The sequence below is a fragment of the Silene latifolia genome, chromosome 5 (genome assembly GCF_048544455.1).
Source record: "Silene latifolia isolate original U9 population chromosome 5, ASM4854445v1, whole genome shotgun sequence".
NCBI lineage: Eukaryota > Viridiplantae > Streptophyta > Magnoliopsida > Caryophyllales > Caryophyllaceae > Silene > Silene latifolia.
The window spans coordinates 5462393-5478168 of record NC_133530.1 but is presented as its reverse complement, the minus strand read 5'-3'; the positions used below and the strand labels follow the sequence as shown (position 1 = coordinate 5478168).

The 15776-nt window shown below is 35.8% G+C and overlaps 1 protein-coding gene across 1 annotated transcript; it reads left to right on the top strand.

Moving 5' to 3' along the window:
• Positions 1-2916: 2916 nt before the first annotated feature.
• On the top strand, positions 2917-5292 carry LOC141654715 (putative inorganic phosphate transporter 1-3). Its single transcript, XM_074461834.1, has 2 exons — positions 2917-3647; positions 4419-5292. Exons 1-2 carry the CDS (start codon positions 2917-2919, stop codon positions 5290-5292), a joined length of 1605 nt encoding a protein of 534 aa, XP_074317935.1.
• Positions 5293-15776: the final 10484 nt, after the last annotated feature.

The window sequence follows — 15776 nt, the reverse complement described above, 5'->3', positions numbered from 1 at the left end:
AAATTCACTACTCCAAAATTTTAGTTCTCAATTCCGCCCTTAGTTTTGAGACCCCACGACAATAAGGTACCTAACGTCACTGCCCACATATAAGAAGAAAACTCAGATAAAAGAACAGCCATATTTTAAATAACATCTATATAGTAGATAATAAAATATACGAGTACGTAAAATATTGCTTGACATATATCACTATCAAGAATGGTAGATGCATGGTATTCTGATAGGGTTAGTGATTAGTCTTTGTTTTTTTGTTGTTTAGTAGGGAAGCGGAAGCACAGAAACGACGATAACAAAAGTCATAGCATGATATACAACTTATAAAAGCAGACCCGTTCTCGGGATTTCGATTCGAACCGTCCGAAATATATATATGACCGACGTAAGTTGGAGATTCCATGAACCGGCACCCACCTTGCTGAAGCCAAGGTTAAACAGATAATCGACAACAATCTTATTTGTCATACCCCAACCCAAATCAAAACCGACTGGAGAAACCGTGACCAGACGACCAGTAATAGTTAAAACATACAATGTTAGAATAAGACCCTGTTCTTTTGGACTTAATTTCAGTTTATATAAGTTCAGTTCAGTTCAGTTCAGTTCAGTTCCATTCCGATCAGATCAGTTCAGTTTATTTCAACATTAATAATACTATTCTTATTTTATATTCTTAATGTTATCATTATTATTATATTAATCTATTTAATATTTTTATTATTATATTAACATATATTTTTTATATTACAATTGTTTTTATTATTTTTTTTATTATTTTATTTATATTTAATATATTTATTTATTATTATATTATTATAATCAATGGCAATATTAGTAGTATAAAGTATTAATATTTATTATTATTTATTATTATTATTATATTATTATTTTTTTACTTTAATTACAATTTTTATTATTATTATTATTATTATTATTATTATTATTATTGTTATTATTATTATTATTATTATTATTATTATTATTATATTACATATATTATTATTATTATTATTATTATTTATATTAATTGTTAAAATTATTTACAATATTTATATTATATTATACTTATCGTATTTATTTTTTAGTTACTATAATTAATGTATTGTATTATTTAATATTATATATTATTAATAATGTTATCATTTATATTACTAATATATTATTATTAGTATTACTATATTTATTATTATATTACTATTTTTTTAATATATATATTATTAGATTATTATTAGATTATATTAATATATTAATAATAATAATAATAATAATAATAATAATAATAATGAGTAATATTGTTATAATATTTATTATTAGTAGTATTAATTTTATTATTATTATTATAATCTTTTATTTTATTCAGTTTAGCTCAGTTCAGTTCAGCTCAGTTCAGTTGAGTTCAGTTCAGCTCAATTAAGTTCAGTTCAGTTCAGTTCCATTAAATTCAGTTCAGTTCAGACAATTTCAGTCCAAAAGAACAGGGCCTAGAGTACATATCTAATTATTTCAAATTAAACATTTGCTTAATAATGACCCAAATACGGCCTAATTGACGAAATTTTCCTTGATTGTTAATATAAAATTATTTATAGTACGCGGTATATAATATGCACCCAATGTAGTGGTTAAAATTCCTTAAGCAATGACGGATCTAGGATTTACAGTTGGTAGGGAGCGAAAAATTTTAGCTGGGGAGAATATTAACGGAATTAGTAATGGCATAAAGTAAACTTGACCTCAAAACCTTGGAAATTCTAACTAACAGCTTCGAATTTTCCAATGGCCAGCAGGGGCAAACGCCCCCTGCTAGCCCCCTAAATCCGCCAGCTTTTCATATTTAGGGCATTATATTATATATACTTGATTCATAAACTTGATCACTTGATGACACATTAACAATTAAGCACTAATAGAGTAATTACGGGGGCATAATGATTAAGACAACGCAACGTTAAGTCGTTAACTAGTGTAGTGTTTTTCTAATCATTATTTTAATTTAAAACCCTTCTTGTAAACAAGTATAAGAAGCAACTATAATAGAAAATACAAAATACAAAATTGAGCCAAAACGAATATGCGGGCATCTTTATATGTATATAAGATTGTACCAATGTCCCTTAATTTCTCAAATAACTTGATACATTTCAAAGTTTAAGCAAGCTTCTCTTATGCTCCTTACTCATTTTTCACATTGCATTCAGTGATTCAGGTTCGTCTTCTCGAAGTTAAATTTCTTACTCGCTCTAATTCTTTGGAATACGAAACCTCTCTTTTAACTAATTCGATACCCTAGTTTTATAAGTGTAACATTTTTGTAAACACATTTATATTTTATTTACATTGTGGAAGGTCACGTAAAATAGCGACGATTGATTTCTTAACCAGTAGTTTTCCTTCTGTGTTTGAGCTCTCCCTTATTAGTTTCTAAAAGTCGCGATTTCAAAGTCTAATTACTCGTATACAAAATAAAATAAATGTCGTGTTCATCCAAGTCTGCCAAGTATAAAATAAAAATCGTGGGAGTAAAATTATTTTTGCACTAAGTAAATAATAATCTTTATCCTAGTAAATTTTTCAGTATCTAAAACCGATAGAGCGTGTTTTATGAAATTATATTTTCCGGGAATATGTTTGGCCTAACTTGTAAAAAATGAGTTTTTATTTTTCAAACTTAATTTTCTAAAAGCGTTTTTCAAAAGCAGAAGCACCAAATTGTTGCTTCTATTTTTAAGGGCAAAAGGCTTATTTTTTGTCTTTTGAGAATTTTTTTTAGCTTTTAAATAATAATGTGTTTGGCCAAAAACTGTTTTTAAGTCCAAAAACACTTTTAAAAACTAGGTCAGACACACACTTACGCAAACATAATAACGTAAATTCTAATGTTTCAGGAAAACAAGCAATAATCAACAAGTCAATTCGATGGTGAAGGCGCAACAATTAGAAGTGCTCAAGGCACTTGATTTGGCAAAAACACAATGGTACCATTTCACGGCTATTGTCATAGCCGGTATGGGATTTTTCACTGATGCGTATGATCTTTTTGCCATTTCCTTGGTGACCAAACTCATCGGTCGTCTCTACTACACTGAACCGGGCCCTAACCCCTCAGCCCCTGGGGCCTTACCCATAAACGTCTCAGCTGCGGTCAATGGGGTGGCCTTATGTGGGACCCTAGCTGGTCAACTCTTCTTCGGTTGGCTCGGTGACAAGATGGGTAGGAAAAAAGTCTATGGTCTTACACTTGTGATTATGGTTTTCGCGTCCTTAGCTTCGGGCCTGTCCTTTGGCAACCAGGCTAAGGGCGTGATGACCACCCTTTGTTTCTTCAGGTTTTGGCTTGGGTTTGGAATTGGTGGGGACTACCCATTGTCCGCTACTATCATGTCTGAGTATGCTAATAAGAAGACACGTGGAGCGTTTATAGCGGCCGTGTTTGCTATGCAAGGCACTGGGATCCTCACAAGTGGAGTCGTGTCTCTTATCCTTGCTGCTGCATTTGAAAACAAATTCAAACCTCCGACCTTTGCTCAAGATCCAATTGGATCACTCACACCCGAAGCTGACTACATCTGGCGGGTCCTTCTCATGTTCGGAGCTATTCCTGCAGCCCTCACTTTCTATTACCGTATGCAAATGCCCGAGACTGCAAGGTAATATCCTTTTCAGTGGTGGAGCTAGAAAAGGGCTAGCGTAAACGGGTACATTTCTTCAAAAAACAAAATGACAGTACAATTTTAAGTTAAAACTTTTGATAGTTTTTAAGGCAAATCTTTTAATCGTATTATGTTAAGAAACCGTCTCGACTAAAAGTTTAAGCTAGTGATTATTTAACAAGTACTCCGTACGTACTAAGTTGTCCATAAAAAAACTCTAGGATTACGTCTCTTTGACTTTAGATCTGTCTCATTCGATGACCCTCAACATGTTGACTTTCATACATAGTTGTCATTATCTACATTATTACTAATTGATACCATTTTTAAGCAAGAGTTGACCATATGATCATTATGTCATGGATATTTTAACATTTTAATGTGTTCCGAAAAATAAAAATTTACTCGTGGGTTTTTCCTAAGATGTACTGTTCTTTAGAATTCTAATATATATACCCTTGATTTTTCAAAATCATGTAAAACTAACTCTAAAGTTAATGAAAAATAGTCAAAGTAACCTAAATATTCAAATTTCGCTATTTTAAATGTTAAGTTTGAGATTTTATTTAGTTAATTCCTCTTGAATCTTTGTTTACTATCAAATGGACAACTTTTTATGGAAAAAAATTTGGCCTTAAAAATCTTGAATTATGATACTTTGGGTATTTTACAAAGTCAAGGATATATGTTAGAATTCGGAAAAACATAAGGGTACGTATATTCATTTAACATATGTACATGATGCATGCTTCTGTTATGTGTATGTAGGTACACAGCCTTGGTGGCAAAGAACGCGGCACAGGCAGCGGCAGACATGTCAAAGGTGTTAAACACAAACATTGAGGCCGAGGCAGGGAAATTAGCAGTAATAACAGACAATGAGAAAGGACAATTTGGATTGTTTACTAAGCAATTTGCCGCACAATACGGCCTTCGCTTGCTCGGAACAACTAGTACTTGGTTTTTACTTGACATTGCTTTCTACAGCCAAAATCTCTTCCAAAAAGATATATTCACCTCTATCGGATGGATCCCTGCAGCGAAAGAAATGAGCGCGATTAGGGAGGTATGGAAGGTGGCTCGTGCCCAAACCCTAATCGCGCTCTGTGGGACCGTGCCAGGGTACTGGTTCACGGTCGCTTTTATTGATGTGATTGGTAGGTGGATTATCCAAGTTATGGGTTTCCTAATGATGACAATCTTCATGTTTGCAATTGCCTTCCCCTATGAGTATTGGAGACAAAGGGAACATCGTGTTGGGTTCATTGTCATGTATGGGATGACCTTTTTCTTTGCTAACTTTGGGCCTAATGCGACCACATTTGTTGTCCCAGCCGAGATATTCCCGGCCAGGCTAAGGTCTACCTGCCACGGCATATCAGCCGCGGCAGGTAAGGCCGGGGCTATAGTTGGAGCTTTCGGGTTCTTATACTTGTCCCAAGATAAAGACCCTACAAAGAGAGATCACGGGTACCCGGCCGGAATTGGAAAGAAGAACTCATTGATTGTGCTTGGGGTGCTCAATTTCATTGGAATGCTCTTCACTTTCTTGGTGCCGGAAACTAAGGGTATGTCATTAGAAGAGGCAGCAGGGGAGGAAGCCAGTGATGGGGAGCAGGAAGAAGTAAACTCTGGTAAATAGAGAGTTCAAAACAATTTTAACCATAAGTGTGTATACCTACCATGTTGTGTTATATTATTATTATTGTTTTTTTTTTTTTTTTGCACTCTCTAATTCCCTAGGATATTTATACTTTCCAAGTACTCTCTTTCAAAGTTTTTGAGAAGTATAACAACCTATTGAGATGTATGGTATTGTACCAAAAAAAAAAAATGTTCTTCCTATTTCTGTAATATATATGTCAGTAATATTTTATTGAAATGGGAAGAACATGAGTGTGTGGAAAGAGTATGTTTTATTTTGAAACATGTTAGGCAAGTTATCGATACTACTGAAACCAATTATGACGAGTTAAATAAATGGGTCATTCGTATTGGGAGAAGTCAACTCTAATCCAACGTAATAAAATTTCGTATTGTGTTCGTGTCAATCCATTTACTTAAATCATTATGATTATTAATAATAATATTTGTACTCCCTTTGTCCCGTTCATTTGTTATCCTATTTCATTTTGGGGTGTCTCAATTAATGTTGTCATTTCTATTTTAAGAATGAACTTGATGAGTAATTTGATCATTCACACACAATTTGGTCCACCTGTCATTTAGTAATTGCCCCCTCCTCTTTCCTTGATCTTTGTGCCAAAATCAAATGACAACAATTGACCGGGATGGAATGAGAACTTTTTTAGAATTTGTTTCATTACGGAAATTTAATTCTCTTCAAATATGAGAATTAAATATTTACAATTTTCCTGTTAAGTTTAAAAAATTAAATTTACAATATTCTTAATAGAAATAGAAAATAGTTAATTATTTATAATTTTCTTATTAGAATTCGAAAAATAAAATTATAGTATTACTATTAGATTTAGAAAATAATTAATTATTTACAATTTTTCTATTAGAACTAAAAAATTAATTTTAATATTTATGCCCTTAATATTTTCAAATTACTAACTTTTTCTAACTTTTCTATTATAATTTCATGTTTGCTTAATATTTGTATTTATATACATATGAAAACTTTGATAACCCAAGAAAAAAAATGAACAATTTTTGATAAAAAAAAATGGAGGCATTAATGACAATAAAATAAAAGGAAAATATAATAGAAGAATTAAAAACTTATACGCAATCGACAAAAAAAAATTAATGATTTCTGATTAAGAGAAAATGGAGTTATTAATGACTTAATGACAAATGGAAAAATTTAATAAAACAAATTAAACTTAATTGTTAGAACTTTCACACAGCTATTGACAATAACAAATGACAAAAACCCGCACAATTTTGTATGTAACACAATGATAAGCGATTTAAAATATAATAAATTGGTATTTTTGTTTTATTTTACCAATTAAATCCTTCAAAACTACTATTGAAAGAAAAAAAATTGTCATTCAAAGTCAATTAGTTTAGCTAATAAAATCACAAGTTGAACCAATAATAATGCCATTTAATCAATTTGTTTTAGCATTAAAATTGTCCAATAATCTCCTTTGCACAATAAAGGTTAAAACGTCTTCAGTCTCACACATTATACATTTAGTCAATTATTTTAAAATTTGTGCAATGCACGGGCAACACACTAATTAGATACATAAGGGAGTGTTAGAAAAAAAAAAAGCATTATTTTGCAAATATTAACTTATAAAATGGAGTGTTTAACAAATGATCCTTTATTAAATCGTCAATTATTATTTCTTCCCCCTTCCACTTTGCACAAGAAATAAGGAATTGATTTTGGACCACACAAAATCATCTACCTCACATGTAATTAAATTTAGACCATATAAAATATTCTAATAAAGGAAAGAGGAAAGAAAATCCGACGAGCTTCGAAAATGAAAGAGGAAAAAAATGATCGACTAGGGCTCTGTTTGATAAAACGAACTGAAAAGGTAGCTGAAATCTGAAAAGGTACCTGGAACTGAAAAGCTAACTGAAATCTGAAAAGGTAGCTGATAAGGTAACTGAAAATTAGGAGCTGATAAGGTGACTGATTATATAAAAAATTGTTTGGCAAATTAAGTGAAAAGGTAACTTATTTTGGTAAAATAACGTAAAAAGATATAAGAATTATTTAGTATATTATAAATTGAAAGGGCAAAAACGTAATATTACCAAGAATCAGGTACCTGAAATGTAAAATGCTACTCTAGGTAGCATTTCATTTCAGGTAGCTTATTTGGGCATAAAAGCTACTTGCCAAACACATCCATAAAAATAAGCTACCTGAAACTTTTATTAAAAAAGCTAGTTCAGTCAAAACACGTACCTGAAATGTCTTGCCAAACGGAGTCTAGGAGGGAGTATAATCATGTTGGGCTTAGCCGTTTCCTATGATTGAACACAAATTCATCTTCATATGTGAGCTGACGTACTCTTGTCCTAACTTTGGGCCGAAAGCGACTTAATTTATGGTACCGGGCCAGTAAACTGAGTTCACTTACCACAGTACACATCAGCCCACGGCCATGTAGAGGTTCCGAAGTTGAGAGTTTGAGTACCCCTCCGAAGAAAAGGATCCGGATATAAGAGTTTAAATGCATAATACTAGATCTGACAAAAGTAACTCGACCTGATTGCGACCCAAAAACAATGACCCGAGACTCGAAGTGACCCGAACTACATTATCCGAATGTGACCAAAAAACCCGAATTGGCCCGACCCGACCCGAACATGACCCGAGTTTTCTTGACCCGAAAATGACCCGATACGAAACCACAAAACCCGGAAATGACCTGACAAAATATAACTCTAATTGAACCGGAAAGACTTGAAATGGCTATTTCTCGATTATTCATCATCGACCCGAAAATGACCCGACCCGAAACAACCCGACCCACTTGACCCGAAACAGACCCGACATCAAACCCATAACAGACTTTAGTATAAAGCCTCGTATGAGATTACTGTAGTTATATTTGAATCGAGACTTTCACGTATACGAGCCTCGTGTGACCCCACATACACCTTTCATAATTCCCGCATCCCTATTGGTCTTGCATGCTCCACCCTATGCTTGGTGTGATGATCTGCACACTTCGAACCCTTAGATTTATTCATGCTTATGTAATTTCATTTCCCTTGTACATTTTTAGTAAATACTTTCCTAATTTAGCATAGTTAGCATAGCTTTTCTTTCCATAAATAGGTATATCGCTATTCTACACTTTCAATGTTTCCTGCTACCAGGATATAACTATCAAATTTACCTCTTTAGGGAGTACTAGTGAATGAAAATCTGCTTCCTACCTTATGCCTTCGTGTTGCTTGTTGTTGCTTTGTTGTGAAACTTTTCTAACAAGTCGTGTTTGTGGGATCGACACTAGGATCCCGACTCACACACCCGAGACCGATTACGAATGCCTAGTGCTTGACAAACACTAGTGCTTGACGCTCTCGTTGCAATCCTGTCGAGTGTTACCGAGACCCGAGTATCGTGCTAGTGAGCGATCCTTCACTAGTACGAAGATCCTTGTCACTTGCATCTTGCCTTGAGCCAGGCAAGGGTGCGCGCCACGATCCGGCAAAAGTACCAGACAGGTATCTGCACGCCGCATTTTTTTTATCGAGATCGAGAAAATGGGCGAAACAATTGAGGATCGAATGGATGCCTTAGAGGAATTAATCGACGTCAAGCTTCCCAAAATCGAGGGCATCGTTATGCGGATGGCCGCGAGCCTCGAGGAGTTGCAGAAGACAGTTTGTGAACTCGAGACGAAGGTGGACGGGATGAACACCCGCATCCAAGCGATCAGTGACACGATCCCCGACGATCGGGAGGAAGAGATCAATCATCTCCACCGAAAGCTCGAGATGTTAGAGAACACTTGCGCCACGCTCGTGAAAGCGGTGGGCAATGACGGGAAATCTGTGAGGGGCCATAAGGTGAAGACACCTCCACCTCGTACCTACGATGGGGGCGAGGGATTCGAAAGCGGTCGATAACTTTATCTTCGATATGGAGCAATACTTCCTAGTAAGTGGGCTCGATGAAGACGCGGAAGTTGTCACGGCAAGCATGTATCTAGTCGACGATGCCAAGATGTGGTGGAGGGCTAGGTACAAGGAAATTGATGCGGGCACAATTACGGTGACATCGTGGGCCGACTTCCAGAGGATTTTGAAGGATCACTTCTACCCCGAGAACACGGAGTTTGTTGCTCGGAAGAACTTGAAGGAAATCAAGCACACCAAATCAATCCGAGAATATGTGAGAGAATTCTCAGCGTGCATGCTCGAGATTACCGAAATGTCTGAGACGGACAGGACGTTCGAATTCATTGACGGGTTTAAGAGGTGGGCACAACAGGAGGTCATGAGGCAAAATCCCAAAACTCCGTCTTCGGCTATATCGGTCGCGGAGCGCCTGCTCGATTTTCACGGGGAGCGAGAGGCACCAAGAGTTGTGGCACCAACGGGGAATACTCGTGCGTCAGAGAGTGGGTATAATGGACAAAGGCCACAAAATAGCGCCATTTTAGTTGGGAACAGTCGGTTCCGCTCGCAAGGAAGTCAAGCCCAATCGACGAGCACTACGAACTCGCCCTCAAGCTCGTCTTCGAAGGCGGGAAACTCAACTGCTTCCATAACGATGAAACCGTTCGCGTGTTTTGTGTGCAAGGGTCCTCACAAGATGGTCGATTGTCCCAACAAAGCGGAGTTCAATGCCATGTTCAAGAATATGCCGAAGAGGGCTCAAGAACGTCTTGATGGGGCGTTGGCCGACTATCACCAAGAGTATAACGAAGACTCGAGTGATGGTGAAGACTAACCACGGATGGGCTCACTTTAAAGGATTAGCGCGATGGGGAAGTACGAAAATTCCTGCGCCAAGAAATCCAACGGGCTCATGTACGTAGACTTGATGGTGAATGGGAAGCAAGCATGAGCCTTGATCGACTCGGGTGCCTCCCATACCTTTGTTACGAAAGAGGAAGCTGATCAGTTGGGGCTAGTTCTGCGGGATGCTAACAGTTGCCTGAAGCCGGTCAATGGAAAATTGAGACGCGTCCAAGGAGTGGCTAAGAAGGTCGCGGTCCGAGTGGGTGAGTCGGCAGGGAAGCTCGACTTCACCACCGTTGCGCTGGATGACTTCAAGTTAGTACTAGGGATGCGGTTCTTTCAGAAAGCATTGGTAGTATTGAAACCGAGTGACGGATCGATGCTACTAATAGGGTCTATCGTAGTGAAGACGGTAGACGGCGACGAAGAAAAGGGTGTTGGAGCTTGTGTCCTCCACAAATTAGTGTGATAACATTTGTAAATCTCTTACAGGTTCACAAGGGTATATTTCGTATATTTAATCAGTTGATTAACGTTTACCTAATAACGGTTGGCTTGCTAGAAAGTTTGACGTTATTATCATACAGATGGCGGTGATCAAATGGTCCCTAAAGGTCACACCTATAGGATGTGTTTGAGAAATGTGGTTATAGAAATATAATTACATTGATGCCCAATATGACTAAAAAGTTAGTCAATGTGTTGATGAGATAATTATTTAATGAAAATTAAATAATATTAGTTGAGACGAATTAATCATCAATTAAGTAAATTAAATATAATAAGTTATATTTAATTAAATGTATATAATGTTAGCTTGGACGAATTAATCTGTTAATTCGTAATTAAATATAATCAGTTGTATTTAATATCAACAAGATGAATGGGTCATAGTGGTAATAGTGAGGGTACACATACCAAGAGGTCATGGGTTCGATCCTCACTAGATGACAATTCAACACATATTATATATTTTTGGAAAGACCAAAAAGAAGGAGAATTTTACTCCTTATTTCGGTAAGCTTGGCCGAAAATTAGGAGAGATTTATCTTTCCTAATTGACTCCAAGTTTCGGTCTGTATAAAAAGAAAGGGAGAGAATTATTTCTACCCTAATGCTTTTTCTTGACCTTGCCTCCTCTCTCTCAACAGAAAAACACAAAAACAACTATATTTTACAGAAAATATTAGATCGATTTCTAGCATAATCAAAGGGCATATCTCATATCGTCTTGGATGCAACTAATAGGCGAATATCAATTTTGATATTGTTCTTAGGCCATATTTGCTAGGACCGAAGGTTAATTCTGAATCCCTATACTTTGTTTATGTATTTCGTTTATGACCTTTAATCATCATTGTTAAATTCGTTATAATCCTTCTAGTTTAAGGGAAGTATACAGATTATTTCCCACAAGTGGTATCAGAGCACTAGGCCACGTTTTTAATCTTGATGATTTTCATAAATTTGTATGTGAACAATGAGAATTTTCGAAAAAAAATTTTAGGGTTTCGAATTTTTTTAGGTTCGGCAAAAAAAATTTTTGTGCCGATTTGTTTTTTTTTTTCTTCTTACCGGTTTTTTTCTTTTAGTTTGATGATATTTTTCCATTTTATTTTTCATATTATTGTTTTTAATCAGTTAAAATTATCATATGAAGAATTGGTAGTTTTTGATTTAATGCAGATTAAGTTAAAATTAAATGGAATCGTCATGTTTATGATAAAAAGATTATTTTTGCTATATAGTTTTTGGCATATAAATTAATCATGTTTATTATTTCATATGCTAATCATGTTCTAATAGCAAAGGTAAACAATTTAGTCATCAAATCCTGTTTTAGGGCTAATTGCCGCAAAAGAAAGAAAAAAAAGGGAGGTCGTTTTTAGGGTTTGCCATATAAAAAAAAATTTGTTTTTGTTTTTTTTTGGGTGAACCGAGATTAAAAAAGATAATAAAAGGAAAGTTTTGTTTTCTTGTTTTTTTTTGCCATAATTGCCGAAAAAAATTTATGGAAAGTTTTTTTTCTTTTCCTAATTGCCGAGTATAAAAAAAAAAAAGGGGCTGTTTTTTTTTTCGGCCGTGTGGAGCTGATATTATAATAAAAAAAAAAATTTGTTTATTTTTCAGCCGAGACCAATTTATAATTGGTTTTTGTTTTTTTTTTTTATTTTGGCCAATTAGTTATTGTGAATCCGTTCACAATTTAAAGATACCGAGTTATTTTAAATCAGTTTAAAATTTTGACGGATAGAATTCATATTACAAGTTTAATATGGATTAAGAATGAAATTAATGTGATTAAATTGCGGAATTGTCACTTAATTTAATTTAAATAGGTGGTTTGGATAAATTAATCAACATAATTAAGGAATTGTGTCATGTATGTTTAATTTATTTTTAGTTGATGCTTTTAATTTTGTTGAATGAATCGAATGAATGAATTTTATTTACGTATTTAATTTTGCAATCGGTTGTATTTTGTAATACTTAGTGTGGCCTTAGTCAAATTATGTTTTCGTAATGAAGGAAACATGATTTTTTATGTAATTATGAGATCTCGAATCTCCTTTATTTTAGTTTTGGGTTTTGAAATTAGAATGTAATAAATAGGTCAATTATGTAATTTTATTTATTGTAATTTCAAAGAAGACTAAAGATGAAGATTCAAGCTCACTCCCGCTACATGGATCAAGATGGAACATCAAGACAAGCTTCTCGGGTCCAAGGATGGATTCCAAACTTGTATTTATTGTTCATTTTGATAGGATAGGCCACACTAGGATTTTTATTTTTATTTTACGTTTTTCATTATTATTGCGTTTCATTCACATGTTAGTAATTGCATCATATTCCGCCTAAAACCAAACCACCTACTACTAAAATGCATGAAAATTGACTCATATAGGTTGTATGTTAGTTTTCATGGGCATGAAGATGTCACAGCCTTTAAGCCATCACCTTAGTTTAATCATTCTCGCATGCTAGATTATAGTTCACTTAAAATGAATTAAAATAAAGTTGATGGGATCTTCCTCTAAAACGGAAATTGAGATTAGTCTTTATAAGGACAAACATCTATGAATCCCTTCTTCGTCGGTAGGCCTAATATGACCCCTTCTACGTTGGGTAAGTAGTTGTGTTGACTTAGTTTACCTCAACATCATAGTCCGAAGAGTTTCTCGTGATTATGATGGACTAAAGATAGAATTTACAGAAATTTATCGACCAGGAATTCTAACGGTAGAATTAGCTAAAAGGTTAGCTTATCAATTTGCAGAGAATTGAGTCTTGGGGTCATTTATATAATTCTTGAGGGAGGTCAATTGTATAAATGTTTTGAGTCTTCGCGTTATGACATTAGTTCATTAGACTTAAAATCAAAACGATGCACATGCTTATTATTTTATTCTTCTTTCGCAGTGTAGAACACGTTTATTATCGATAATACTGTTACAACAAATGGCTGGAAATAACGCAATCCCAATGCCTAGTGCCACACTAGATCGTTCGTCCTGGCTAAAAATGTTTATGGACCAAATGAATCAGTTCACTCGACTGAAGAATGATGGGTCCAATTTTGCGGACTGGGAGGCGGCACTATGGAATGCTGCCACTGCTGACGGTAAGCTCAGGTATTTAACTCAGCCAATACCGGTCAACCCAGACCCAAATGCAGGAGTCAACGAGTCACTCGCTTATAGTGATTTCGTTATGGAAGCGGGTGCGATAAAGAACGTACTCATCTTTGCAATGGAAACCAATTTGCAGAGACGCTTCATTGCCCAAGGTGCAAACAAGATTTTCACCACGCTCACTAATGAATTCTCAAAGGCACCGAGAATCGTTACCTATGAGCATACCTGTCGCTTCTTTGATGCGAAACTCCAGAAGGGTCAACCGGTTAGTCCACACATTCTTCACATGATTGAGAATGTCGAGAAGCTGGAGTCACTGAATTGTAAAATCAGTGAGAGCATTGTCATTGACCGAATGCTTCATTCTCTTCACGATGGTTTTGCCCTTTTCAGGGTGAACTACTATATGAATGACTTGAAAAAGAGTCCTCATGAGCTACACTCCCTTCTCGTACAGATCGAGAAGGATATGAAATTGAGTGGGAGCGTGAAGCAGGATGTTCTCACGATTTACAAAGGTAAAGGTAAGGGCAACGCTCATGGCGACCTAGCTGTAGGTAAGCCAAAGTTTAAGAAGCCAGGAAACGGTAAGAGTGCGCCTAGTGAGACTAGTGGCTCACAAGGCAAGACAAAGAGCAAGGGCGGTGACATAGAGTACCACCATTGTCACAAGACTGGACATTGGAGGAGGAACTGTCCCGTCTACCGTGAGGACATCAAGGCAGGCCGCGCCGTTCCTGCTGGTATGTCATCTTATATTCATATGATTGAGATTAACAATGCAAGTTTCAGAACTTGGGTACTAGATACTGGTTGTGGTTCTCATCTGTGTAATCATTTGCATGGCCTAAAGAACATCATACCTCTCGAAAAAGGTGATGTGGACCTGCGAGTCGGGAATGGAGCACGAGTTGCTGCTGCCTCGAAGGGAACATATGTAATCCAACTCCCTAGTGGTTTTGAGTTATCTTTAAATAATCACACTATGTACCCGCTTTATCTAAGAATATTATTTCTGTTTCTGTACTTGCTAAAGACGGTTTTACATTTTCAATAAATGATAATAGTTGTATTTTCTCTTTTAATGAAATGATTTATGGCAAAGCAGTTTCCATGAATGGAATTTATATCTTAGATCAAACCACGGAAGTATTACACATGAATAATAAGAAATTAAAGGTTGGTGACAAAGATCAAACCTATCTATGGCATTGTCGAATGGGACACATAAATGAGAAACGCGTGAAGAAACTCGTCGATAATGGGACTATTCCCGCATTCGGATTTTCTACATATGGCACGTGTGAATCATGTCTCATTGGCAAGATGACTCGAATTTCCTTCAAAGGTGTTGGAATGCGCGCTAGTGACCTATTAGGACTCATACATATGGACGTATGTGGACCTATGTCAATTACCGCTAGAGATGGCTATAGATATTTTATCACTTTCACGGACGATTTGAGTAGATACTGATATGTCTACTTAATGAAGTATAAAAGTGAGTCCTTTGAGAAATTCAAGGAATACCAGAATAGGGTACAGAACCAACTGGGTAGAAAGATTAAAGCACTCCGTTCAGATCGGGGTGGCGAATATCTTTCAAATGAGTTTGATCAACACCTGAAAGACTGTAGAATCGTTTTACAGTTAACTCCACCTGGAACACCTCAATTGAATGGTGTGTCCGAACGGAGAAATCGAACCTTACTAGATATGGTTCGATCCATGATGAGTCACACCGTAGTGCCTGATTCATTATGGGGTTATGCTCTTTTGTCAGCCGCTCTTATACTTAACCGAAGTCCGTCTAAAGCTGTCGACATGACTCCATATGAAATGTGGAAGGGAACGGTCCCTAACTTGTCCTTTATTCGGGTTTGGGGCTGCGAGGCTTATGTCAAGTGGAGACACGAGGATAAGCTCGGCCCGCGATCGGTCAAGACATACTTTATAGGTTATCCAAAAGGAACATTTGGTCATTACTTCTACTCGCCTACCGAACATCGAGTTTTTGTTGCGGCTAGTGCGACGTTCTTAGAGAAAGAATTTCTCGAGAACAAGTCGAGTAATA